This window comes from Desmodus rotundus, chromosome 9 (assembly GCF_022682495.2).
Source record: "Desmodus rotundus isolate HL8 chromosome 9, HLdesRot8A.1, whole genome shotgun sequence".
Taxonomy (NCBI): Eukaryota; Metazoa; Chordata; class Mammalia; order Chiroptera; family Phyllostomidae; genus Desmodus; species Desmodus rotundus.
Genome location: NC_071395.1, coordinates 35,852,998 through 35,878,058, shown reverse-complemented (window position 1 = coordinate 35,878,058; position 25,061 = coordinate 35,852,998). Strand labels below are relative to the sequence as shown.

The 25,061-nt window shown below is 46.2% G+C and overlaps 1 protein-coding gene across 3 annotated transcripts in view; it reads right to left on the bottom strand.

The window, feature by feature from the left end:
- The window catches only part of NUGGC (nuclear GTPase, germinal center associated), a 44,122-nt gene that overhangs the window by 8,750 nt on the left and 10,311 nt on the right, over positions 1 to 25,061 (bottom strand). For 2 of the 3 annotated variants that reach the window (XM_053911202.2, XM_024568837.4), the window contains exons 3-14: positions 24,364 to 24,468; positions 23,624 to 23,732; positions 22,594 to 22,816; positions 21,948 to 22,178; positions 19,249 to 19,458; positions 13,846 to 14,021; positions 12,393 to 12,411; positions 11,811 to 11,900; positions 8,577 to 8,682; positions 7,211 to 7,344; positions 3,051 to 3,215; positions 58 to 215 (exon numbers count right to left, since the gene is read on the bottom strand). In XM_053911202.2, coding sequence (XP_053767177.1) covers positions 58 to 215; positions 3,051 to 3,215; positions 7,211 to 7,344; positions 8,577 to 8,682; positions 11,811 to 11,900; positions 12,393 to 12,411; positions 13,846 to 14,021; positions 19,249 to 19,458; positions 21,948 to 22,178; positions 22,594 to 22,816; positions 23,624 to 23,732; positions 24,364 to 24,468 — 1,726 coding nt within the window. The remainder of the gene's footprint in view (positions 1 to 57; positions 216 to 3,050; positions 3,216 to 7,210; positions 7,345 to 8,576; positions 8,683 to 11,810; positions 11,901 to 12,392; positions 12,412 to 13,845; positions 14,022 to 19,248; positions 19,459 to 21,947; positions 22,179 to 22,593; positions 22,817 to 23,623; positions 23,733 to 24,363; positions 24,469 to 25,061) is intronic. The other variant, XM_045202498.3, reaches the window with a different exon arrangement.

The window sequence follows — 25,061 nt, the reverse complement described above, 5'->3', positions numbered from 1 at the left end:
TGGCCCAGCGTTCTTTAGATGTTTGTTCACAAAGGAACAAGATGAAAGATCCTTTACCTAAAAATGCCTCCAAAAACAGGATCGATCTGGTCATAGATGGGCTGAGTGATGGCCTCGTTCAGATCTATTCGTGGGAGAGTCCTGGAGGCATAGATGCCGTTTTTCAGGCAAACAGCTTTCAGAGTCTGGTGAAAACCCTGGTTTCCTCTGCTCCTCTAGGTAAGTAAACATAAGGTTAGTGGACTTAGCAGGCACGAACTAGAGCATCACAGATCAGAACTGCACTGCCTTTGGCCAAGGGCTATTACCAAGAATCACAGTCGCAGCCGCTTACTCTTTCAACATATGACTAAGCTGGACAGAGAGGACAGCAGCCGTGCCTTAAGTGGGTGGGGTGCCCCCGCCCTGGGTTTCCAAAACGCCCTGTGCTCTCTTCTCTTCTCGTGCAGTTTTCTATTTGTCTGTTTACTGTTTACTGTTTTGTATTTGCCTGATCTACTATTGAGATCAGGCACCGCGTCTCATCTGATACCTTAATGCCCGTGCCATCTGTCAAGGGCACAAGTAGAGCTTGACAAATATTCGTTGAATGAGCAGTGATTAAATGGAAGTATGCTACGACCCGACGGGGGGGAATCTGTTTCAGAGTTTTGCAAGCATAGTTGCAATTTTTTATACTTCTTGTTAAATATTTAAGGGAATGCAATTTGATTTGTGTATCTTTGCAATATTTTTCCCAGAGAAATAAATCCACAAATCAGAGGGAAAAAATTTTACGAAGCTAGAGCTGTAAGAGACATCGATAAATTTTAGCCAGATGGGGATCTTTAGTAAAGAGAAAAAAAATACATTTGCACTGACCTGACCACAATTTCAATAGAGGGCTTTGAGATCATTATTCAATGATACACGTTTTCTGTTTTTTCAATTTATTTCTTATTCTATTTTTTCCATTACCACTTATCCCCCTTACACCCCCCTCCCCCCAACGCCTGCAACCATCACACTGTTGTCCACGACACGTGTTTTAAGGGAATACCTTTCAAGTGAACGGCTGTGTAGCATCACTCTCCCTATCTACCTACCTACCTATCTTACTCTTCCTTTTCACTTAATATTGTAACATGAGCACTTCCTTAACTCATTATAAATAATCTGTAAAAATTATGGTAGTAACCACATAATACATCCTATGGACGAATTATGATTTATTTTACTATTCTCTTGTTATTACACATGTAGGTTATTTTACTATGCTACCTAATGATACAATGTTAGCATGTAAATATTTGCCCACATTTCTGATCACAAAGGAAAGTTGCCTACCAAATAGGGACACCTTGGGTATGTTTATGGTCACCGAGAAAGAAGCCAGTAAGGGGCTAATCAGAAAGAGGACAGCTCATGGAATGAAGCCCTTGAGGCCTGCAGCTGGCTGACGTGCCCCTTCCTTTCACAAGCAGCTGGTCTCCAAGGAGTGGTCTCCACCGGGTGCCCTCACCTTCTCAGCACCCACGTGCTCATTCACTTCCTGTGATCTGGGATCTCTTACCCTCATCGAGAAACAGTTCTCTCCGGGTCACTTAGTTATTGCTATGAAACAAGTTACCCCAAACTTAGTGGCTTAAAACAACAATAAACATTTGTTATGTCTCATAGGTTGTGAGGGTCAGGAATTCAGACTAGTGTCGGCTGGTTGGTGTTTCACAGTTCACTGGGTGGCTGGGCTGTGCAGCCAAGGTTAAAAGGCAGATAAGTGCCACCCAGAAAAGAGACCATGGATGACTCAAGGTCACTGGGAACAGATATCTGGCTCAAGGGCACAGCATTTACTCACAGCAAGAGGAGAAAAAGTGTGCACAAGATCCAGCCAGCCCCTGCAATACCTGGGTCCCTGCAGTCGGAGGACCCGCTCAACAGCTGATGCAGGTGATGTAGCTGCTCACAGCCCACTTTGCGCTGCGGTAGAAGAACCCAACCCCTCCCCACAGATCGGAAACACAGAAAACTGGGGGCTTGGCTGAGGACCTTCGGTGCCTGCTCTGAGCAGAACAAAGGAGTACACACTGAGCATGAAACAGGGCAAGACATTCCCACAGAAGCCAGATAAGCCCAGCACAGGCTGTGAGGGCTCTTTATCTCTCGGTAGGAAGTGTTCCAGGCCCAAGGCCCCTTCTCATGTGGCCAAGTGAGGGTCAAAAGACTGCGTGTGCTAGTGGCCTTTGCCAAAGCTGGCCAGTTCTGGCTCAGGGCCTCTCTGTGAGGTTCCATCGGGTGTCAAAGGGCGTTATGGTCACCTGACTGGGGCTAGAGGATCTGCTTCCTAAGGAGGCTCATCACAGGGTGGGGAAGGTGGTGCGGGCCATTGGCGGGGCACCTTGGCACCATTCCTCGTGGGCTTCAGCACAGGGAGGCTGGCTTCCCACTGAGCAAGTGATCCAAGAGACCGAGCCTCGGAAGCCACACCCTGCCCTACCTGCAGCACCCTGCTGCCCACAGCGAGCAGCCCTGTCTGACTCAGGGAGGGAGGAGACTCCACCGGGTGCGAAGGCCAGGAGGTGAGGCTCTCTGGGGCCAGCTTGGGGCTGCCTATCACGGTCGGTCACCAAGGAAGACTCCCGATGGCCACATCCAGGTGCCTTTTCTTACCCCAATTTTCCTTAACCGCTCAGGGGTATCTCACAATCTCCTTAACAACACATGCGTGACCTTTCCTGCTTGGTTTTCTTATCAGAAAAGAAGACCTTAAGCTTCATACTAAAAACAAGTATTAAAAAAATAAGAAAATAAGCACTACACTATTTCCTTCTCCTACTGCCTCTTGGACTAAGCTTTCTCTATTCCCTGTCCTGGGTCCTCTTTATTCTGCTCCCTAAAGGAGGCCTTTGTCTGAGGTTATGTCATATTATTGTCCTTCTTCTACTCCTCAACCCCTTTCACTCCTATAGATCTGAGTGTCCATTCCTTGCAGGTCACTACCAAATCCTGACCTTGGGGATCAGGCAGACCTCACCAGCTGGCACAGGCTTCCCCTGGAAAGGGTCACTCACCACCAGACACGCCCCGAGGATCCGTCGGTAGGAAGTCCTGGCATTTCTGACCCCCTCCTGCAGAGGCTGTGCTATGTGGGCGAAGCACCGGTCGATGGCCTTCTCCAGCAGCTGTACTTGCTCTTCCACAAACCTCCGCAGGCCACTCATGTGCAAGTGCTCGTTCTAGGGGCAGGGCCATAGGGAGCGTGAGGCCGCCACCTCCCTAAAGGCACTTTCTCCTCAAACTTCGTTTTAGCCTGAGCTAATCACGCACAGTTGACTTCTCCTTAACGTCCTAGTGAGGCATCCCTTAAGCTTTGTGGGATCGGAAAATAGAACAACTATATGCCTCCTGCAGCTTACTTTAGGTGTACAGTCCATCAGACTATTTGGGGGAGTAGCTATCCAAATAAAAACTCTCCATGAGCTGTGACTGTGCACCAAGCAGTTTTTGAGTCCAGTGCTTCTCAAACTTTATTATGCATACAAATCACTAGGAGATTCAAATCTGAGGGCTTGGGATTCTACATTTCTAGCAAGCCCCAGGTGAGGTTGATCTTCTGGGCCCTGGACCATACTTTGAATAACAAAGCCACAGGACCAAAAATAAAGGCTTGGTCCCTTCTTCAAAGGAGAATATGATCTAGGCAGGGAGGAAAATATCTACTCAAATAATACAAGGGAGGGACCGCCAGGGACAACCCCAGCCTTTAGGTTCAAACTGGAAACTCTAGTGTCTGTTCCCTGTGTGAGCGCCTTGGGGGCCCTGCAGCAGACAGAAGCCGCACTCCGTAGCTGGGCACTCACGGCCCTTCAGAGCCGGGACTCAAGCAACCTCTCCAACGCCACCGGCTCTGTTCACCTGAAATGTCCTCCCACGTAGCTGCCCCTGAACTTGCTACCATTCCCCAAACGTGCCATTTCCTTTGCGACCTCATGCCTTTGCACATGCTTTTCCCACCTTCTCATCCTTCCAGACAAAGCTCAACACTGACTTCCCACGTGATGCCTGCCCTGACCCCCCGCCCCCTGCTGGCAGACTGGGGCTCTCTTTCCTATGTTCCTGTTGCATTTTGCACACCCCTGTGTCACTCTCATTCCATGTCCCCTCCCCTGGACTGAGGACTTGCTGAAGGGACAGACGGTGTTATTCATGACTGTTTACTCCCGGGCATGGCACAGCGAGTACAATCCGTAAACATTTATGGAGTGAACGAGTGGCCCGGAGAACTGAGGATAACGCAGGTTTATAAATTCTATTCCAACTCTGATGGCAGAAATGGCCCTTGGATTGATGTGTGACCTTAACAGACGACGTAGCTTCTCTGGATCTGGATTGCAGAGAAGACTCTGTGAGACCCCTGAGAGTCTAGGGAGACTATTTTGCTTTCGGCATGCCCTGGGGAGTTTTCATAGTTCCAGTGATAAGAATTCTCTAAGCCATACTTTTTCCCCCAGACTGTCCTCCACATTCTTCTGAATGTGTGGCTGGTGATCAAAATAAGGACGAAGTCACAAAAACAAAATCTAGGGACAGAATTCTCACAAAGTCTCACTCACAACAAATCCATGTTGGAAAAAACAACAAAAAATGATAAGAAAGGGAAGGGCTGGAAATAAAAGAACAGTGAAAAAGGAAGGGGCTGGCACCTGCTTTGAATAAATGCAGAGCTCATTTGACATTGAGATGTCATAATCGACTTCCTATTGGTCCTTAAAAAATAATGACAAGAGCCCCGTTCATTTAAAATCACTAGCTACCCAAACTCTCATTTTTTTTTTTTTGTTTTAAGGCACAATCTTAAAAAAACGATCAATCACGTACATTTTTAGGTCTGATACTTTTCAGAACGCGAAGGAACTGACTAAATTCTTGCCTTCCAACTTTCCATCAAAATCTAAGGCTGAGACCAGTATCTGAGGCCAAAGAATTTTGAAGAAAGCTGCTGGCAACTCCCTGTAAAAGGTTATCACAGAAATGCCAGCCAGCCCCCTCTTCTGTGTTTTCTGTCTCCTGGAGTCTGGTTGCAAGGACAGGGCTGAGCCCCTGCAAGGCCCGCACCTCCGCATCAGCAGAGAGGAGCATGTGGGGCCAGCCCTCCCAGCCTGATTGCAAAAGGCCTCGTCTTTGTGTTCGTAAAATAAACCAACCACACATAGCACCGCATCTGATTGGTTTTCCACCAGCACTTCCAAAAGCAATCTTTTGCTGGGCAGAGAGGCAACGTTCACCCTAAAGAACTTTTTTGGGAAATTAGGAGGTTAAACCTTTCCCCAGTGTTTCAGAGGACAAAGTCCAATTAGAAAATCTCAGATTCCAGAAGGGTCTTTTTTTCCCCCCCCTCATAGAGCTAGACCAAAACAAGGCATACGAAATATGATATTTTTTTTAAAAAGTGAGTTTTTTTCTATGGTTCACTTGTGTATAGATTTTTTTAAAATGTGGACATTTGACCAAAACTGCGTAGACCATCTACAGTTGGTGTTGCGTACTTTTCACATCGAATTCAGGGCTCTAGTATCTGCCTCTCCTTGGCATTTCTCAGGGCCATCCCAGGCTCACTTTCCCACATTCCCAGGAACTTGAACTCTCATAGAGCCCCACTGGTCCACTTTCTTCGCCCCTTTCCTGTTCTGCACACCAACAAGTCACAAAACTTGCATAAATCTGATGGTGAAAGCAAGTGTGGAAATAAACAGTAACCAAATGAGAACACCCAAAGCCCATTTATTCAGAGGTTGCTATAGCAAAGCAAGCCACGGTCACTTGTGTTTGGCAGAGACTGGAAGGCAGGCGGCAGGATGGCCTCGGGTAGGCCCTGACCACAGGCCATGGGCACGGGGTAGCTGCAGGCAGGCTAACTAGGAGCAGGGAGCCTATGAGACTCAGTGGAGTGCCTATTTGGTGTTCTCTGGTTGGTCCCAAATGGTCTCAGGGATAAAGATTAGGGAAGCTGTCAGCTGTTAAGTAAGGTCTGGCCATTTGGGGCCGATTGTGCCAGAAGTTACCCTTTATGAGAGAGAGCAGTCTGACCTCCTCCAAGTCTAACCTATGGCATGCTGGCTTCCTGAACTGTTTATTGTTGGAGAGGGGTTGGTTTCCTCACCAGAGTGCTGCAGGCCGTGGGTCTGAATTTTTTCTTTACACAGTTGACCCTTGAACAATACAGGCGTTAGGGGAGCTAACCCCTGTGCAGTCGAAAATCCACATTCAACTTTTGACTCCGCTAAACTACTAATGGCCTAGAGTTGACCCGAGGCCTTACCGATAACAAAAACAGTCAATTAGCACATATTTTGTATGTCATACGTTTATATACTGTAGTCTTACAACGAAGTAAGCTACAGAAAAGAAAATGTCAGTAATAAAATCATGAGAGAAATACATTGACAGCACTGTATGTATTTATTGGAAAAGACCCTGTATAAGTAGACACACGTGATCAAACCTGTGCTGTTTGAGGGTCAACTGTGTACGCTTGTCAGTCAGCCCCTCGCAAGGAAGAAATGCGGTTGGCGATTGACTCCACCAACAGATTTTCCTGCAGAACTCTCCTAAGCCTCTACTTTTGCAGCTTATTCCTTTTATTTTAGGGTAAAAAAAGAAACCACCGTCAAAGAGATAGATTTGTCCATTACCACGAGAAAAGTAATGTTAACAGGTCACGTAGAAGGCACGCATCCTAACTGTGACCATAAATATCTAAACTCTCGGCTGGAAGTCCCTCCTACTTTCCTTCCTCTGGCGCACTTGCTGCTCTGAGCCTGAGATTCTGACAGCACCAGATTCTGACAGCATGCAAACTTTCTGGACTCTGCCTGCACGTGCCTCTGCAGGGTGGGCAAGAATTGTCTGTACTCCCCCGGAAGTAAACAAATCCCTCCCGCCATCGCCGAAGACATTCCATCTTATTCAAGTCTCGGGAGAGGGGAAAGCAGCCGTGGACTATTTTTGCATTTTCCCCTAAGTCCATTTGTCCCAAGTAAAATATTCTTTCTTTTCTTACTCACATGTTACAGTTTTAACCTCTAAGTATCTTTCTATTCTCTTTAGAGTCTCTGAGCTTAGTATCTTCCTTTGATGTGCAAAGTAAAAATATCCTAATTTCCTAACACGGTAAAAGACAATGGCCTGCCCTGGGTGGGGGGCAGAGAACACAGCCAAGCGGCATCCATACCGGTGGGTTTTCCGGGCAGTTGAAACTGTCTGTGAGGAGCAGCAGGCCAAAGGCTTCGGTAACGAACTTGGTCACCATCCTCCTCCTCTTGTCCAAGAGCCTTTTCCTGATATATTCTCTTAACCTGGGGATTTCTGGGTTCACAGGCAGCACAAACAGTTTTATAAGACCAGAGTTCACAGTAAACAGAACTCACCGCAATCACCAGGCCAGGACGGCAGTCTGAGTGAGCTGCCGTTGAGCTCCTAGGGGGGCCGGTGCCCTCTAAACCAGCCTTTCTGTGGACCTTTCCCCAGGTCTCAGGTCAGCAATAATGAAGGGTAAGTCACCAATGATGACTATTCATTTTTTTAGTGGCATAAAACACACTATGTAGAAAAATGCAAGCTGGTTTTAAAAAACTGGCACTTCCCTCTGGATGAGGACTTACTTACCTGAGTTATGAAGCCAAGCGTGCTCACATTTTTAGCCTCAGCTCTTCAGTCCCCCTAGATTTTTCTGTCTCTATCAAATAACCCTTAATATCAAAATAGTTTCCACTTGCCATAGGAAGGGATAAGAACCTCTGATGGGGGGGGAGGGGGGTGGGCGGGGAGTGGGATTCCAGATTGGGAATTTAACTTAGCCGCAACCCTTTGCCAGTCAGAAGATGACCGCTGTCACCTTACTGCTCTCTCCATCCTTCCTTTAGGTGGAAGTCGTCCTACACCATTTCTTGCATGTGCCGTGCTGATTGTTTCTTTTATATCCTTGTTCAAGCAGCTCCCCAATTTCTGGGATCATTTCACACCTTCTCCTCCTTAACTCATCCATGTCTGGTGAAACGCGTGCACATTTTAAGCCATTTCAAGCTCAGGTCCTGCCTGCTCACCAGTTCTCACTCAGAACCCCAGGCACACAGACCTCCGGGTTCTCTGAACTTTGACTGTACTCATAGCGCTACGGAACTAAGTCTTCTTTTCACTCTGACTTTTGCACATGGCTCAATATTAGCTCCTCATCTAGATTTGAAGTTGTATGAAGAAAGGGACCACATCTTCTACTTTTTCCTGCTACAAATAAAGCAAAAATAGATACTCTGGAAATTCTTCATACACCCATAGCTGGGTGCATACAGAAGCTCAAGCCAAATACCAACCCAGTCCCTAACCTTTGTGAACGGGTGGTAATATTTGGAGGAGAGGGGAATTGTGGTCTCAGGCACCACAACCATGCAGAGGGAAAAAACAACAAGAAATATATTTGCTAATAGATATAGAAACTGTGGCAAGCTGGGAGTATGGACAAAAAGTTCTCGAGCAAAAGGTTCAGAGTGCCAAGTTTAACCTTGAGAATTTTAGTGATTGAGATTTTTTTTTTTAATTACCAGTTTCCTCTTCAGTGAGCAGAGCCTGTTGCCAGTACTCCTGGGCGCTGACCGTGTACACCAGATCTGAGGCTCCCAGAGCCTTGGGATCCGCGGGCAGTTTCCTCTGAAGTGAGGGAGGCACACAGGGGCAGAATTACTCAGCATAGCAAAGGACACGGCACAGGCCTCAGGGGAGCCTTCAGCAAATATCAACTCCTTCCCTTTCAGTTCTACAAGAGCCCATAAGGAACAGACAGTATTCTGTACATGAGGTGTTCCCATCTGTCCACACCTCACACGGCCGGAAGTTGTTTAGAAATTGCTGCACAGAAACTATTCTCTTGGGAGTTAAAATGATAATTCTAAAAGGAAATGCATTGAGTAAATAGTTCAAATGTGTCCTTCAATGCTCAGAGCGGGGGAAGCACAGGGACCCTTTTTGGATAAAGAAGCACAACCCTGGAAAAAGCAGGGATGCGCTACAGGCAGCTGTCCCAGCTCTGAGAGCCACGGGACACAGCTCTTCCCAACTCTGCCTTTAGTGCCGTCACACAGGTAGGCTAAAACTGGCAATGGTGGGAGTCTTTACACCATGGGAATCGGCACAAGCTACAAATCAGCCTTTTTTAAAAAAAAAAAAAGAGAGCTGATTGTTAAACACTTATCAGCACAACACAACACAACCCTGGGAAAAGGTTCCATAAAAGTGCAAGTTTCTGAGCTGGGTGGTTAGTGAGTAATTATACACATTTAAATACAAAGTGATGTTTAAGCAAATGATGGTTTTAAATGTCAAGAAATCAAGAATCAGGTGATAGAAAATGTTTTATGATTAGAAAACCATCATCACAGAGAAGTCATACTAGAATTATGCATAAATATTATTCCACAATCTTTCCTTCGTCTCACTTAAAAGGGAAAAACCATGAAGAAAGTGTGTGTGTACATGGTTATTTGGGGGTGGCAGAAAACAGTAGAGAGTCATCAACTTTTCTGATGCAAAGATATAAAAGAGCTGATGAGTGAGTCCCTGGCAGAGGGGAGAGTCCACATGGGCCAGGTGTAAGCCCATGTGGCCAAGGTCCGACCAGAGATGCTGGGTAGGCTTCCTGGAGCCCCGCACACTTGAGTAGCAGTTGTGTGAGAGTAAAGGAGAGACACACAGGAGAAGTCTAGGTTTTCTTTACAGGTGTGCTAAAGCAAAGGTAAATGCTGCATAATAACCAGCTCAAACGACATGTCTGAGAAAGTAAAACCCAGCTCTCTCTTACTTGTCACATATAATTAGTCATCCAGAACTGTAGATCTGACCTCCCTAATATTTCTTGAATGTATCTCCTCTACTCTATTTCTATAGTGACTGCCTACTTCAGACTCTCAACTAACCCTCCCAAATGGTCTTCGCCCCCAACCTTCCATTCACCATACTGCCGAGAAAACAGTCTTTCTAAAATGCGTAGTACAATTGACCCTTGAAGAACATGGCTTTGAACTGTGTGGGACCACTTATATGTGGCTTTTTTTTCAGTTGACCTCAATTCAAACCCACGTTTTCAAGGGTCATCTCCTCACTTTGGGAGTCTGTGTCTGCAGAGGGCCAACCGTAGTTAAACATGTATTATTCGACTGCACAGGGGGTCAGTACCCCTAACTCCCACACATGTTCAAGGGCAACTGTATTTCCAAATGGAATCTATATATGGATATAAATGTGCTCTCCGGGATCTGTAATTTTTCTTACAATATTTTTTCTTACCTTTCATTTTTTATAATTAAAAAATAAGCATGGACGTCTATATGAATGACTGCTTTATAGTCAACCTCTGCCCCATATTTTCTATGATTAAAATTAAATGTGCTCCAAATGAAAGCATGCGGTACAGGTGAAGATTTCACAGTAATTCAAACCGAAATTAAGTGGTTGGAGAATTACAGTACCACTAGCCGTCAGAGGCGCGGCTGTGCAGACCTCAGAAGAGCGTGCGCTGTAACAGGCAGACCGCACTCACTCGGCAGGCTGAGTCGCTGTGGCCCACGCCCTATCTACCTCCCGCACACACCAATTAACCCCATTGTAAGTGATAAATGGAGGTGCGAGGTGTGTATTGAAGCATTTTATGTTTCTATTTCCCGAAGCAATACAGCGAGGTACTCACAAAGTGCATATTTCATAATGCCACAAAAACAATTAAAGAGAATAAGAACAGCTTTACTGACTTATTGCCTCACTAAAACCAGCATTGAAGAATTGCTTGGCAGAAGACTTTGGCTTAAATATGAGGTCTGATTATTCTGAATCAGAAAAAAGAGCTTTGAAATTTTCAATTCCACATTGTACTTCAGGCATTTTCTGTTTGGATATAATTGAAGTCAAAGTATAGAAAGCAACTAAATACTGAAAGGGGCCTAAGGCCATATGTTTTTACTATTAAGCCCAGCACTGAAGATATAGTTTCAGCAAAACCCTATTATCTACCGCATTATACTGACTCTGATACATGGTACTCCTTATGTTGTTTTGTGTATATTTTATCTGAAAATTGGTTTCAGTTTTATGGTTATATAAGACTATGATAGTAAGGAGTTTTATGTTTGTACTTATTTCTGTGACAGACAATAAAAATAATTTAAGAAAACACTGAGAGTCTCACAGAACATTTGCTCAAGCTTGAAAAATACGGCTCAGGCCTGATCTCCCGGCACCCTCCACACGCCTTTTGCTGAGCTATCCAAAATACTTGCCTCTAGCTCACCACACGGAACAGGTCTTTTTCAGCCATGTTCTTCCCTCCATCTCAAATGCTCCCTCTCCTACTTCTTCCCCTTACTAAAGCTACTGGTTCTTTAAAATTCCGCCCAGGAGGCTGAGAGCTTTCCCTGGACCCCTACCCAGCGCCATCTCCCTGCCGGCCAAAGTGACGAGCACCCTCCTCCTGTGTGGCCGGACTGTGCAGTGATCCCTGACTTTACCCGCACACGTTTCTCCGCAGACCATGTGCTCATTCAATTCTTCCAGCAATCAGGAAGCAGATGTGTTATTTCCCATTTTACAAATAAGAAAATGGAGGCTCAGGGAGGTATAGTAATTTGCCGAAGGTCACAAAGTTATTAATCAACAGAACTAAGGTAAGTCAAAATTGTCTACTCCAAAACTTTGGCCCTTGCTCCTACCCAAGACCAAAGAGACATTTATTTCTTAAAATCTGAGTGGTCGAAGAGGAGAAAAATACACAGAGAAATCTGTTAACTCACCTTTAGTTTTTCCTTGAGAATTCTGTTCCTTTGTAGTTTTATCATTTCGTTTCTTTCTAAAACAGCCTCTCGCTGACTTAGAATAGCTCGCTAGGTTGTGAAGGGAAATAAAAGCATGGCGAAGAGTATACAATTATCAAGAGCGATGAAGTGTAAGATGCACGTTTTATTGACAGATCTTCGCTTGGCCCCGACCAATGTGTATGCATTCAAATTATATAATATTAATCACAGAAAGTATTAGTTAAAAGTAACTAGTCTGGCCCCAGCCACATAGCTCGGTTGGTTGGAGTATTGTCCTAACATGCCAAGGTTGCAGGTTTGATCCCCGGTCAGGGCACATACAAGAATCCATCAATGAATGCATACAAAAGTAGAACAACAAATCAGCGTTTTTTTGTTTCTCTCTCTCTCCCCCCAAATCAATAAATCAATTTTTAAAAATTAAAAGAAAAGCTAGTCAGTGCCTATGTCCAAACTCACCAAGACGTTTACATTAAATGTGTGCAATTTTTTGGTATATCAGCTTTATCTCAGTAGAACTTTAAAAATTAAAAATAAAAATAGCTAGTCCATACTTACCTTCCCCACTTTCCTTTCCCTGAAATGAAATTAGAAAATTGCAACAATTACTAATGTCATTGTGTGTCGCGGCAGTCTTCGACTTTCCCTGACAGCAGCGCCCACCGTCACGACCTTGATGCCTTTGCATCAGTTCTTTCTTCGGCCCAGGCGCTCTCTCCTCTGACCCCCTCCACCGTCCACTTGGAAAGAGTGTCTTTATTTCTCCATGTTTTGTCAGCAGTGGAATTTTCTGTGACCTCACCCCTGGCCCAGTCAAAATGCAGCTCACTTGCTCACTCTCTGTCTCTCCCTGGGTTTCCATGGCACTTCGCTTGTCCCTCTCATCTAAACTTGAGCCCTCTTTTAAGAAAGTGACCTTAGCGACAAGGCAATATGCATCCCTGATTTGGCAGGCCCACCACTGTGTTCCAAAAACATTGATTAAATTAGAGTGACTCAGGTTCAGTTTTAGAGTGGGCATCGGAAAGGGAGGGCTTTGGATGTTACTCTGGGGCAGGGGTTAGGGTGGATGGAATCTGCAGGGGGAAAGCGAATCTGAAATTCCAACCTGGACCATGAGATCAAGAAGCTGGGGAGGAAGCCTTAACCTGTTTCTTTATTGAGAAAAGTTTTCTCTGCTTAGTAAATTCCTAGAGACATCAGACTGAAGTTTCAGTGGGGGTGGGGAAATGGAAGAGGTGACAGGTAAAGAAGTCCTGTTAGAGCAGAGGAGCATTAGCCACGTTGTGTCCCTTGGCCATGTGCCCAGGTGCCCGGCAAAGCCCAGTGTGTACCTGCTGACCGTCTGTAACTTTCACTTGCAAAGTGTCCCAATGTGGAAGACAAGTTAAAGCCCTCCTAGTTACAGGGCGGGGGTGGGGGGCAGACATCTACATGGAAATCAACATAAATTAACATCTACTAAGCTCTAAAATGCTTATCTTTCATTGTTTGTTGTTGTTGTTAGAATATACTTCTGAAAGAACGCTTTTACTTTGGGCCAAGGTTCTAAAACTTTAGAACTTGGTTCCAGATGGATTTAAAATCTCAGGAGAAGGCAAATCTGAAAACAGAATCTCACACTTCAAAGTTGCACTGTGCCAGAAGGTATTCTAGAAAGTGCCTACTAGTTGTGGGCACCTACATTTTCCATAATGGGGGCCAGGCCTGCCCGTCTCACACGGCACAACCCCAGGACGAGCGGTTAGCATCTCATACGTGCGAGCAGCACCCCTAACCTATGAAGAGAATAACCCACTGGGTGTTAAGCGGCTACTCTGGAAGGGGCGCCCCAGTGGTCAGAGTCCTGAGCCAGTCCACTCAAGGGTCCTGACGTCCCAGGAAGTCACCTAGACTTCTCTTTCCTCCCTAAGTCCAGCATGCCCACCACATCCCAGGGTCAAAGCTCCGTCATGACAGCCGTCAGGGCCCGTGGAGGAAAGCCCACATCTCTGCAAGCCCAGCACGGTACCTCAGGTATTCCGGCAGATGGAGTTTGTCGGCCTTGGTGACCACCAGGGCCACGTCCCTGCAGAAACCCCGCTGGCAGGCTTTGATGCTCTCATTCAGAAGGTCCTCGTGGGTTCTCCCTCCAGAAACTCTCTCAATGTCGCTGATCACCCAGATCACTGAGCATTTATCGATGGTCTGTGAAGCACGACCACATTATGTCAAGAACGTAAACGGTGTCTCAGTTGTAGAGGACGGGATTCCTTAATGTATCACGTGCTCCACACTCTGCCTGTCTCTCTCCCCAACCCCTCTCACCACCCCCACCGCATTCTCTCTGCTCCTCCAGCCACACTGAGCTCCTTGCATTTTCTCAGCTGTAACTTGCTCTGCCATCTCTCAGGGCCTTTGCACTTGCCACAATCTCTGCTTGACCTCCACTTATCCTTGGAGACGGTGCTAAGGGCCAACTGAGGATGGGTGGGCCACTCCTCCTCTGCATCCTACAGCACCTGGACTTCCCTGCCGTAGTACCTCTCAGACAGAGTTATCATACAGGGTTGGCTCTCTGCACCTTCCCCCATCCAGACTGTGAGGTTCCTGAGGGGAAGGGGCTGCACCATTCAGCTTGGAATCCACATCACCACAAGCACAGCCTGCGGCCATAGGTGTTTATGGCATTAGTGATGGACAGAATTCAAGAAGTTTGTTTTGCCCCAGTTGTCCTTTAGGGGAAATTATTGTTTTTTCCAGAACGAATTCCGGTCATGAATCTACCCAAAACTGTCATCACAGGGCATCGTTTTGATATTTGACTGTCCCTGCATATTCAGCACCCTGCCACCATGGGGCAGCAGGGAGCCGGAACCATGTGATTCAAGTTGCAAAGGCCAATGAATATGAAATGACCACTTATGATTAACAGTACAAATACTGCTTTATAAAATCATCAACTTCCATGTGACATTTCTCTTGCTGTATGGTTTCACTGTCTTATCTCTCCCTATAAATGAAAAACCAATCCAACTAAGGGATGAAGTTTATCTGTGGTTCCTCAGAACAGCTCTGTGCACATAAAGGGGTGACAAGCTTATGACTTGCTAACGAAATGATGATTTTGCTTTATGACATGATTCTTAACTAGTGAGGATTTTCTACCTCAGAGGACATTCGGCAATGTCTGGGGACATTTCTCAATTGTTACCACTTGGGGGGCACTAGAGGGTAGGGGCCAGGAGGCTGCCAAACACCCTGCGATGCCCAGGTCAGCCCCCACAACACAGAACTTTCTGCCCACATGTCCATGGTGCCGAGGCTGAGAAACCCTGGTCTAGAACAGTGGGCTTCAAACTTGTTTTTAGCAGTGGAGACTTTTTCGAATGAAATCCTATGAGGAATTCCAATTGTCAGACTTGATCTTTAAAAGCAGAACTGCTCTAGTGCATTTGGGGGTTGAAGGTTTGGAGCCCCAACCTGCTCAGAGCCACCACCAACCCCCTCCCCACCTTCTGTCCATGAGTCTCCTGGTTTCATGGATCATTGTTCTGAGATCATCAGTGTCTAGAGTGGGACAAACTTGACTGTTTTGTAGAGAAGGTCATGGGCCCTGCGAGGCACAGGACCAGGTGAAGGACACGTAGCTGTGGGTCTGAATCTCCTCCCCGTGTGGGGGAACTCACATTTAGGCAGAAAAAATTAAACCATTGCTCCCTCCAACTTCCCAACTTATAATCAACATAGGGAAGCTTCAGGCTACTTGGTCAGGTTGTGGAAGACCATAGGCTATCAGGCTGCAAGCTCTTCACTGGCAGGTCCTTGTCACCTTTGTGTTGTGAAACTTAATAACAAAAACCCATTTGAAATGGAGTCTGGAGGGTAGAAGAGAGAACTCTCACACACTCAACACCCACGACTGACCTCAGTAGGAAATCACGTACCCTGCATCTCCAACAGGAAGTGACACTACTACCTCTGCAGGAAGAAGGAAAGATTCCCCTCTGCCCAGTAACAGCCCAGCCAATGGGAGATTGCCATAACTCAGCCAATAGAAAGTCACTCTACTTTGAACTTTCAGTTTCCTCCAATGGACTCTTCCTTGACAACAACCCCTCCCAAGTCCATAAAAGACCATCCCTCTCCTTTGCTTCTCTGGACTTCCATGGTGTTCACCATTAGATTGCATTCCTTGAATTGCAGGTCCTTATTGTTCTCAAATCAACCCATTTTGCTGGAAAAATACCTGGGTATTTGTTAAAGGTCAACAGTATTCCCCATGGCCCTGGTAAATTACAGGGGCTTAATACGTGTTTATTAACAGGAGAAGAGGATTGCAATCATAAAGGCTGACGTGATTAAATTTCAGGCCCTACACAATGCCCCTAAATGCCAGGATTTGGTAAAGTTAGGACTAAAGACACCAAAAAGCCTGTCTACAAGCCAAGAGTGACTGGATTTAGGAGTGGGTGGGATGGCGCCCCTGCCACCCCCATCTCCCTCCTTCTCTGAGTTGACAATAGCCCTCAGAGAGGTCAGGTGACATGCCTAGAGTCTCAGACTTCTAGGTGGCGGAACAGGGAGGTCTGGGTTCATAATTGTTTTGGTTTAGGGGAGGCCAAGCCAGCAGCTCAAGAGATGGGGCAGGGGTGTTGGCTCTATTCTCCCTGGAAAGAAGGAAGTCTTTAGTAACTTCTTGTGAGAGGAGATCGCAAAACCACAAGAATGCGGGGAGCCCAGGCCAAGCAGAGCACGCTGGGAACCATCCCTTTACTTCAGCTCGACCTCCTCAGAGCGGGAGTTCGGAGCCAGATTTGCTGGCTCCTCTATTCTGAGTGGCCTTTGATAAGCTGCCCAGCGTATCTGAACTGGCAGCAACCACGGCTCCATCCAGTGAGGGAGGCTGGCTGCCTCCCCTAGGCTGTCGCTCCCTGGGGCTGGCCTGGAACTCACCAAGGCCGGCAGTTCTACTCCAAGAGCTGAGACCCTGCAGAAACAAAGGCTCTCATGGCCAGGCCTGAGCTGACTGATCGAGGAGAAGGGGACTGCCTTCCTCCTAAAGAAACTGTTAGGGGACATCCTCAGGGGGTGAAAGATAACGCCTCAGCTGGCACAGATTCTCTGCTCTCTGGTTCAAATTCTGCCACTCGGCAGCTGTGTGGTCTTGGGCAAATGACCTTCCTTCTCTAAGCCTTCATTTCTTCCTCTGTAAAATCAGGGCATAGGCTGATGCTCTGTAAGCTGCCATCCTGTTCCTTTCATCCTGATCTTGACTAGAAATGAGTCACAAAGCTCCCCAGCCCACAGTCCCACTACTCATGACTCACTGATATGGGCGCTCCCTCCCAGTCCCCCTGCAGCTCCGGTCCTCTGTTCCCTGTGCTCCCATCCTGTGCTCCTGAGCTCCTTCTGCTTAAAGATGCCCTTTCTTCCTCTATCACACACCCCAGTCCCTCTTGTCCTTTGAGCTTCCCTAGGAAACGGGGTATTAAAGCCCATCCCCAACACTTCCAGGCTTGTCTTCTGTGCCTCTCCCTACACCCCCACACCCCCTTCCCTGCAGCCACCCAGGCAGACTCGTCCTTCCCCCAACACCCAGCTCCCTCAGCCCACTGGCTGTCTGTCCTGTGCTCAGCACCCTGTTTCTAGCTGCCGTCTCCTCCTGGTGGAGGCTGAGCTTCAGCATCCTCTGAATCCTCACCACCTCCAAAATGAAATGATCACTTTGTGCTCTCATTTCTAAGTGATACAGTTTGTTAATTAACAGGACTCACTGATTCCTTTCTGGACTATGGGACTCCCAAGGACAAGGACTTTGTCTCTGTCCATCCAGAATCTACTATGAAATTGAGTAGATGTTCAGCAGGTGTGTGTTGAAGAAATAAGAGTGCTGATCAGAGGTGATTTCTACTTTTCAGTGTTCACAGCACCTCGGACCCCCTATTACATGACTTTCTGCCATGTATTTAGCCATCTGTTTTTCCCTCCTGTTAAATAATAAGCCTTCTGTGGAAAAGGTCTACTTCTCATTCAATACTGTTTTATGTTGCTTTACACCTTTTAGTGTAAAGGCCACACATGTTCATACAAAGTATACAAGCAATACAGACGTGTATGTAGTTAAGAGTGGTGGTAAACACAGAAACTGCTGCTAACATTGGGTGTGTATCCTCCCAGAAGGCAGGATCTCACTTTTCCTGTGTGTTTTTAAACATTACACACACACACACACACATGCGCGCGCGCGCACACACACACATGCTTCTTAGAGGTCATGCTCTGCCTCTTTTCATTCCCTGCCATCTTGCCTGGGTTAAAATCCCCGATGTTATAAGGGGCAACTTAATTCACTGAGAATAGTACCTGGCGCAAAGTAAATGCTCAGTAAATGTCTGCTCTCATCATCATCATCATCATCTATAGTCTTTGCATCCTCAGTGCTCAGTAGATTGTTATATATTATGTGTGTTTGATGAGTGAAAAGCAAATGAACAAATAGAGATAAATTCTTAAAAATTTCAGTCTCTAGGTGCAGATCAAATTACTCTAATGCTTAACTCTGCTGTAAACACATCTGGGGGGTCCTGGTCAGCTCAGACCCCATTGGTTGGGGACTGAACCCCTACCTAAGACTTTAGTTGGACAGGTGGGCTTTCATTTCAACCACTACCAACAGCTACAGCTAATTGCACTGGGGCTGGATATTTAATCCAGAGAGAGCAATAATCAATCACATGTTTCCTTCTTGGGAGCTGAAACTGAAGCACAGAGACTATAGTCAGACAGTCACGGGCACATGGACTAAAAAACGTCATTTAGAGAAAGGGCTAGGGTGGACCCTAAAGGCTAAGTAGAGACATCTAAGAGAGAAGCAGGACTCTGCAGAGAAATGCACAAAGACAAACAGCCACAAGAGACCAAGAAGAGGATGAGAAAAGTATAGCTGCTTCCACCCTAGAGGTGGCCCTGAGGCTGGGCCGAGTCTCATGCGATCCTTTGATAGTCCTTCGATCAACTGACTTCACTGGGGGTTGCTTTCTTGAGTTTCTGTTCCAAACAACCAAACACAGCAGCTGCCGCCTGGTTTCTTGGTGCCTGATTGTCGGCTTCTCTGCCTTACACCCAACTCTTGGCCTTCCTCCCCGACTCTGTCCTTGTTCCCTCTGCTTACTGTTACGCCACTCTCCTGCTGGCCCTGTTATACACATTCCTGTTCCAGCTACCAGGCCTACCTCATGATTCCTGACTCACCAGCTCCTCTGGCCACCCATACCTAGCTGCAGCCCTGGGGCTTAGAACACAGAAAGTGGACAAATTTAACCCCAGTGAACTCATAAAATTCCTTCGGCTGAAAGCAGAGAATTCTTTGTTGCTTTAGAAAGGGTGGAGGAATTGAGGGAAGAGGGAACAAAGCCATAGGAAAGAGAATCACCTTTTTCCACATCTCATCCCTCTTGCTGTTGAAGTCACCCGTGCCTGGAATGTCCACCAGCACAACCCCTTCTGGAATCAGCTCTGACTTGGAAAGAGTCACTTCCACATGTTTGATCAAGGGCCAGATATGTGTCTCAGCTGATTCTCCATCCCAGTCTCTCCTCTTAGTCCGGATGTAGGGGTCCAGCTTGACAGACAGCTCTCCTGCCTGAGGAAGGAGGGCAAAGTCACGGGCATCAGGCACTCTCCCAGTACTTCCACCCGGGACGAGCTGTGACTCAGGCACATCGAAGGTACACTGAGTAGTGGTAAGAAGCAGCCAGTCAACAGGGCCTAGACTCTGAGAACCAGAACAGACCTTACAGATGAAGAAACTACTCCGTTAGAAGGGGACTTCAGCCAAGTTATAGCTTCACTGGATGATGCTATCTCCCAAATTCCATGTCAATTCTAATAGTAATGCAATTAATGTGCAATTTCCTGAATTTTGGAGAGAGAGGATTCTTCTGGCATGGCTAATGTGAATGTTACAATTACCAGAGAGGTCATACTACAGAAAATCGATAGTAATGTGGTGGCCATAATTTCCACATTAAAAACTGATCTGAATATGATTTTTAGAAGGGTTTTAAAATTTATCTTTCAAGTACAAAAAATATCTTGACATAGGCATTTCCAAGATGTTTGAATGGTGGCAGGTGGGATGGGGAATTGTTCTCAGCCTATTGGTCCTACCTAAACATATCTTGGGACAATGACACATTCCTGCCAGCAACTATGTGTGGCAGCAAATTTCTACTGGGCTACTTCCGGTGACAGGAGATTTAGGGTGTATGGTGGTCATTGTTCATAAATATCTCTAGACTGGTCCTAGAAGAAAGATAAGGAAGTGCATTCTTAAAAGAGTTGAGATTAGGTCGGGGGATTGCTGCAGTCTGGGTAGGGAGTGGCAGATTTCACCCGTTCCAATTGAATAACAGGAAATCGTGAAAGAGGAGATGATAAAAGTTCTTTCAGATATTTTATTTAAAAAATAAGCTAGACACAATAAGGGCTACATAAAAGAAAAAGCATGGGCTTGGGAAGTCCCTTGATAGAACAAGAGGGCTCAACCCAATGAACTGGCCCAGAGCAAACCGTTCTGGGAGGGGAACCCAGACTCCCTCAGGCTAGTCTAGTGTCCCCACCCCACACTCTGCGTCCGTGCCCTCTCACTCACTCACTGGGAGCGCCATTCTGTTCCCCTTGTTTCAATGGGCAAATTTACAACACTGGGAAGGAGTATTTCTAAATACAGAGTAATTAAGAAATAAATACTGTATTGACACCTTAGCATAAGTTGTGTATTCAGATAAAGTAACCAGTATTATAATCATTTGTTTCTTTGGACAGGCTCATTCTATGTTTTAGATATTAAGAACATAATTATTTATAATAGTAACATTCATTTAAATATAAGGAATGGTTACTTTATCTGGTTTTGATTTCCTAGATAAACAGAAGCTAAGTGCCTTAAAAAGCTTCATTCGTTTGACTCCTAAGTGTGCCTTTATTTTTTTTCAGTTTAAATTTTTTGAAAGAATTGAATATATTAAATTTGAACTATAATATAAAAAGTCTAAGGAAATTTGACTAATTATGTTAAGTAGCATTAACTATTTAAGAAGGATTCACTATGTTAAACTTAGGAGATATTGAACACTAAATTTTAGAACAAGTGTAATTATTATTGTTTTATTTTAAAAAGTCAGATTTCAAAACAGAATAACAATATTTTAAAGATGAACTTTAAGCTGCAAGAAAAAGTAGGGTTTTAAATGAACAACATTTATAAATTGAATATTTGTTCCACCAGTATTTTTTTCACTTAAAATTGAATTTTAACTTAATAAAGTTAATATCGATCACCAGTAGAATATAATCTGTTAATTGTACATCTCATTTCCATCCGGTCCTTCACCCATGCTACTAGAATCCTGATTCTGGAGGCAGCAGGTTGAGGTCGGTCTTAGCCCATCATGACAAGCCTGCTTCTTGCTTTCTCTACTAAACAGTCTCCCCTTCAGCTAGGAAAGGCAAGCAAATCAGCTCTGAATAAGGAAATCCGCACAGAATCTGTTGGGGTGTCTCTGGGAAAGCTTTCACTTTCCAATGAAAAGGGAGCTGCGGTGGGCGCCACCTCTTTACCCATCGCCTCCTTCCTCGAAGCAGCTCTGAAGCCTCGCACCTCAGCAGCAATCTCATGACCAGTGTGACGGAGGCTGGAGGAACCAGGCAGATACTGAGCTGGACACCGCCGAGCTGGACACCGCCGAGCCACTGAACCAATCAATCCACAAAGCCAACTGCTTCCAGCCTCCTCATGTGAGAAGGTAAGTCAGTCCCCATTCGTGCAAGCCATTATGAGTCAGGTTTGTTTTTTTTTAATCATTTACTGCCAAAAGCATCCTTAATTAATCCTCAAGTAAGTATAAATAGCCCTTCCTGTGCACAAAAGCTCCCTCGTTAAGACACTAAAAAATTCCCATTTGACAGCTGTAAATAGTGAAAAATAATTTGGTCATGGAGTTTTTGGTTCTGATTTTGGAATCAACTTATTTCAAATATAAAACACCACACCTTGAGCAAATCCTCTAAATGGATTCAACTGTTATACTGAAGACTCGTGATCCATAAAGAAAAACATCTAGAGGTTACCTCTTCTGCCTTGAGGGTGATGATTCTGGAGGTGGGAATCTTTCCTTTGGGCTTTGCCCTTAGTAGCTCCTCATAGCTCTTCCTTTCTGCCCCATCTCCATAAAGCATTCGCAGCTTCCAGATGGCTTCCTCCACCGCGTCGTCCCTGTCCCACTCGTCTGCCTCTTCCTTGCCCAGCTCCTCTGTCCTGTGCAGGAGTTTGGTCAAGTTCTTCAGCTCCTCCTTCCACTCCTGCCAAGGCGAAGCAGGGCCAAGCCCCCTCATGACACAGCACCGACAGAGGGAGGAGGTCATTGTTGCTGTGCAGGGCAGGGGGTGCCGTATACTTGGGAAATCTAAGACCATTTAACCCAGCAAGGGTTGTCTAGCCCCACCCCCTTGTTTCCCTGGTGAGGAAACAGGGACTCAAGGAGGAAAATGACCTTCCCCCCAAAGTCCCACAATGAACTGTGACAGGACCCAGGCTAGAACCCCCAGCTCGCTCTATCGAACGTTCACATTCCATACTATGTTCTTTCCCTTCAACAAAGGCATGAGCTATATTCACAAGAAATATAATGTTAATTTCTAGGAGAGAGGGAGAAGGGAAGAAAACAAAGGAAGGGAGGGAGGGAGGGAGGGAGGAAGGGAGGACGGAGACACTTACCTGGTCAGAGAGAAGGTGGATTTTGGCCTCATACTGCTCGCAGCAGCCCGAGCTCACTTGTACAATACAGGATGTGCATATACTTGCTCCAGACACCGGCAGGAACATGGCTTGCTGGATGATGGCGTTGATCAGGGAGCTCTTCCCGGCCCCGGTGCTTCCAAATAATCCAATGTAGATTGGGTCCAAGGGTGGTTTTTCAATTAAAGTGAGAAGCCTGTTTCTAGATCAGTTTTTAAAAGCACATTGCCATGGTCATCAAAACACAGTGGGAGGAGCATCAGACTAGAACACAAAGGACCTGAGTTCTAATCCTGAGCAAGTCCCAACACCTGGGCCTCTGCCCTCTCTTTGGTCAAAGAGGAATATGAATCCCTGTTTACTACACAGAGGTGTCATGGGGATCAGATGAGATTATGCAAACGTACTTGGTAATTCTACTCATAAATAATGATAACTCTATACAAACTCTAGCTGGGAAGCACCCTTCTTCGGAAATCACATGGAAATCACATAGTGTTGACCCTAGAAGTAAAGCTTACACAGAGGCAAAGAACAATGAGGAGCAACACAGAGTCTTGCTGAGCAGGAAACGCAGCCTCGGCTCCATCATGCCCCTCGGGTGAGCTCAGCACAGCAGCCGGGGCGCAGCCGAGCTCTCGGCCTGGGCCGGGTTCCGGGGCCTTTGACTGACCGACTGACCAGCGCTGTGACTTTGGTCAACCTCTTGGCCTCCCTGAGCCTCAATTTCAGTGAAATGGATGATAATATTGTACTAGCTTCTACTTCAGAGGCGTATTGGGACCCTTAAATGAAATGTGACACATGTGAATTATCTGTCAGATCACCTAGCAACAGTGACAGCTCAACAAACACGAACTAGCAGTAATACAAACAACGACCTGTAGCTGTGGACCTTTTCGGCTTTCTTGCTTAGGTGCTAATAGAAAATTCCCTTGCGTCGTTGGACAGAAGAAGCTACAATCACCTAAGGAAAGTACGATCTGATGGTAGTCGATGTCAGACTCACACGAGATACTTGACTCCATTGGGAATGCTGTCATCCAGGAAGACAGACTGAATAAGTTTCTGGTAAGTGTTGCTCAAAACCCTTCTGGTCCGTGACTCCAATTTTTCATCTGGAACCAACAGAGGTGTATTAGCTGGGATGGACCTGGCAGGGGCCAGGTACTAGATCTCTCCAGGAAGAGTCTGCTCAGCATTACAGAGAGAGAAAAAAGAAATGAATGAAAAACCAGTCAAACAACATGCAGGTCATCTGACACCAGAGACAGTGCCCCTGGCCGACTGCCTCTCGAGGAGCGAGGAGCGCGCCTGCCCTGACACCCCTGGGAAAGAAGCCAGCACCACGGCCTTTAGTCCTAGAGTCTTCTCTCCTGGGGTCATAAAAAGGAAAAAACATGTCACCTGAAACTAATATAACATTGTGAACAACTACACTTTAAACAAACAAACAAACAAAAAAGCAAGGCCATCATATAAATACCCACAGAGCACAAACCAACCACTTTCAGTCTTTGCTTTAATGAGGAAGAGGTTATTTTGACAATAACCCTCTTCTCCAGAGACACCTAGAGATAAATTGTCAATTATATCTCTGCAGAGCCCCCGAGGCCTTCTCTTCTGGGTCCGGATCATTCTGCTCCTGAACGTAAACTGCTCTTCCTTTGACCATTTGAACCCATTTGGAAAAGAGCAGAGCCACATTTAAAACAAAAAACAAATATATAACAGTTTCGTAAGACTCACATTCCTTAAGAGCACTTTGTTCCACGGAGGGAAATGCTCGGAACCGCTGGTCTCTGTCTGATCGTCGTCTTTTTTTCGTCGGTTCTTTGAATAAGACATCATCCGCTAGAGAAAAACAGAGGTTGTGTCAAAGCGCGGCTCTTGGGCCACGGCACAGTTGCCTGATCTCTATCAACACACAAACCCGCAGAGTCTTAGGGCCCCCTGCCAGCTCTGCATGCCTGTGGGCTCGTTTCAGAAGCAGGCGCTGGTGGCCCATTCCAGTCTGGTTCTACTTCCCAGGACTTTGCCTCGAGTTCCAAAATTCAGGGTCCAACCCATCTCCTCAGAAGAGATCTGAAAATGAAACAAAAGCTTCCTGTCTGGAAATACTGAGAAGCCAAAATGCCTTGGTATTCTTCACCTAGTGCCAACAGAGAGAAGCCCAAGACGGGGCTGAGAGTGGAATGAAGAAAGGAGGCCCTTTCAAATCGGGGGAGGAATCGATCGGGAGCAGGATGCAGAGGAGAGGACAGACCACGCAGCTGTGGCACATCCTTTCTCCGGGAGCCTCAGTTTCTTCATCTGCAAAACGGGAGGGCTGACAAAGAGTGCATTCAGCGCGAGTTTGGAGGGCACGCTACTACGGGGGTCCTCCAGAGGTTAGATGTGGGGAGTGCTTCCCCTTCCTCACGGAAGGTCATCAGCAGCTGCTTCCT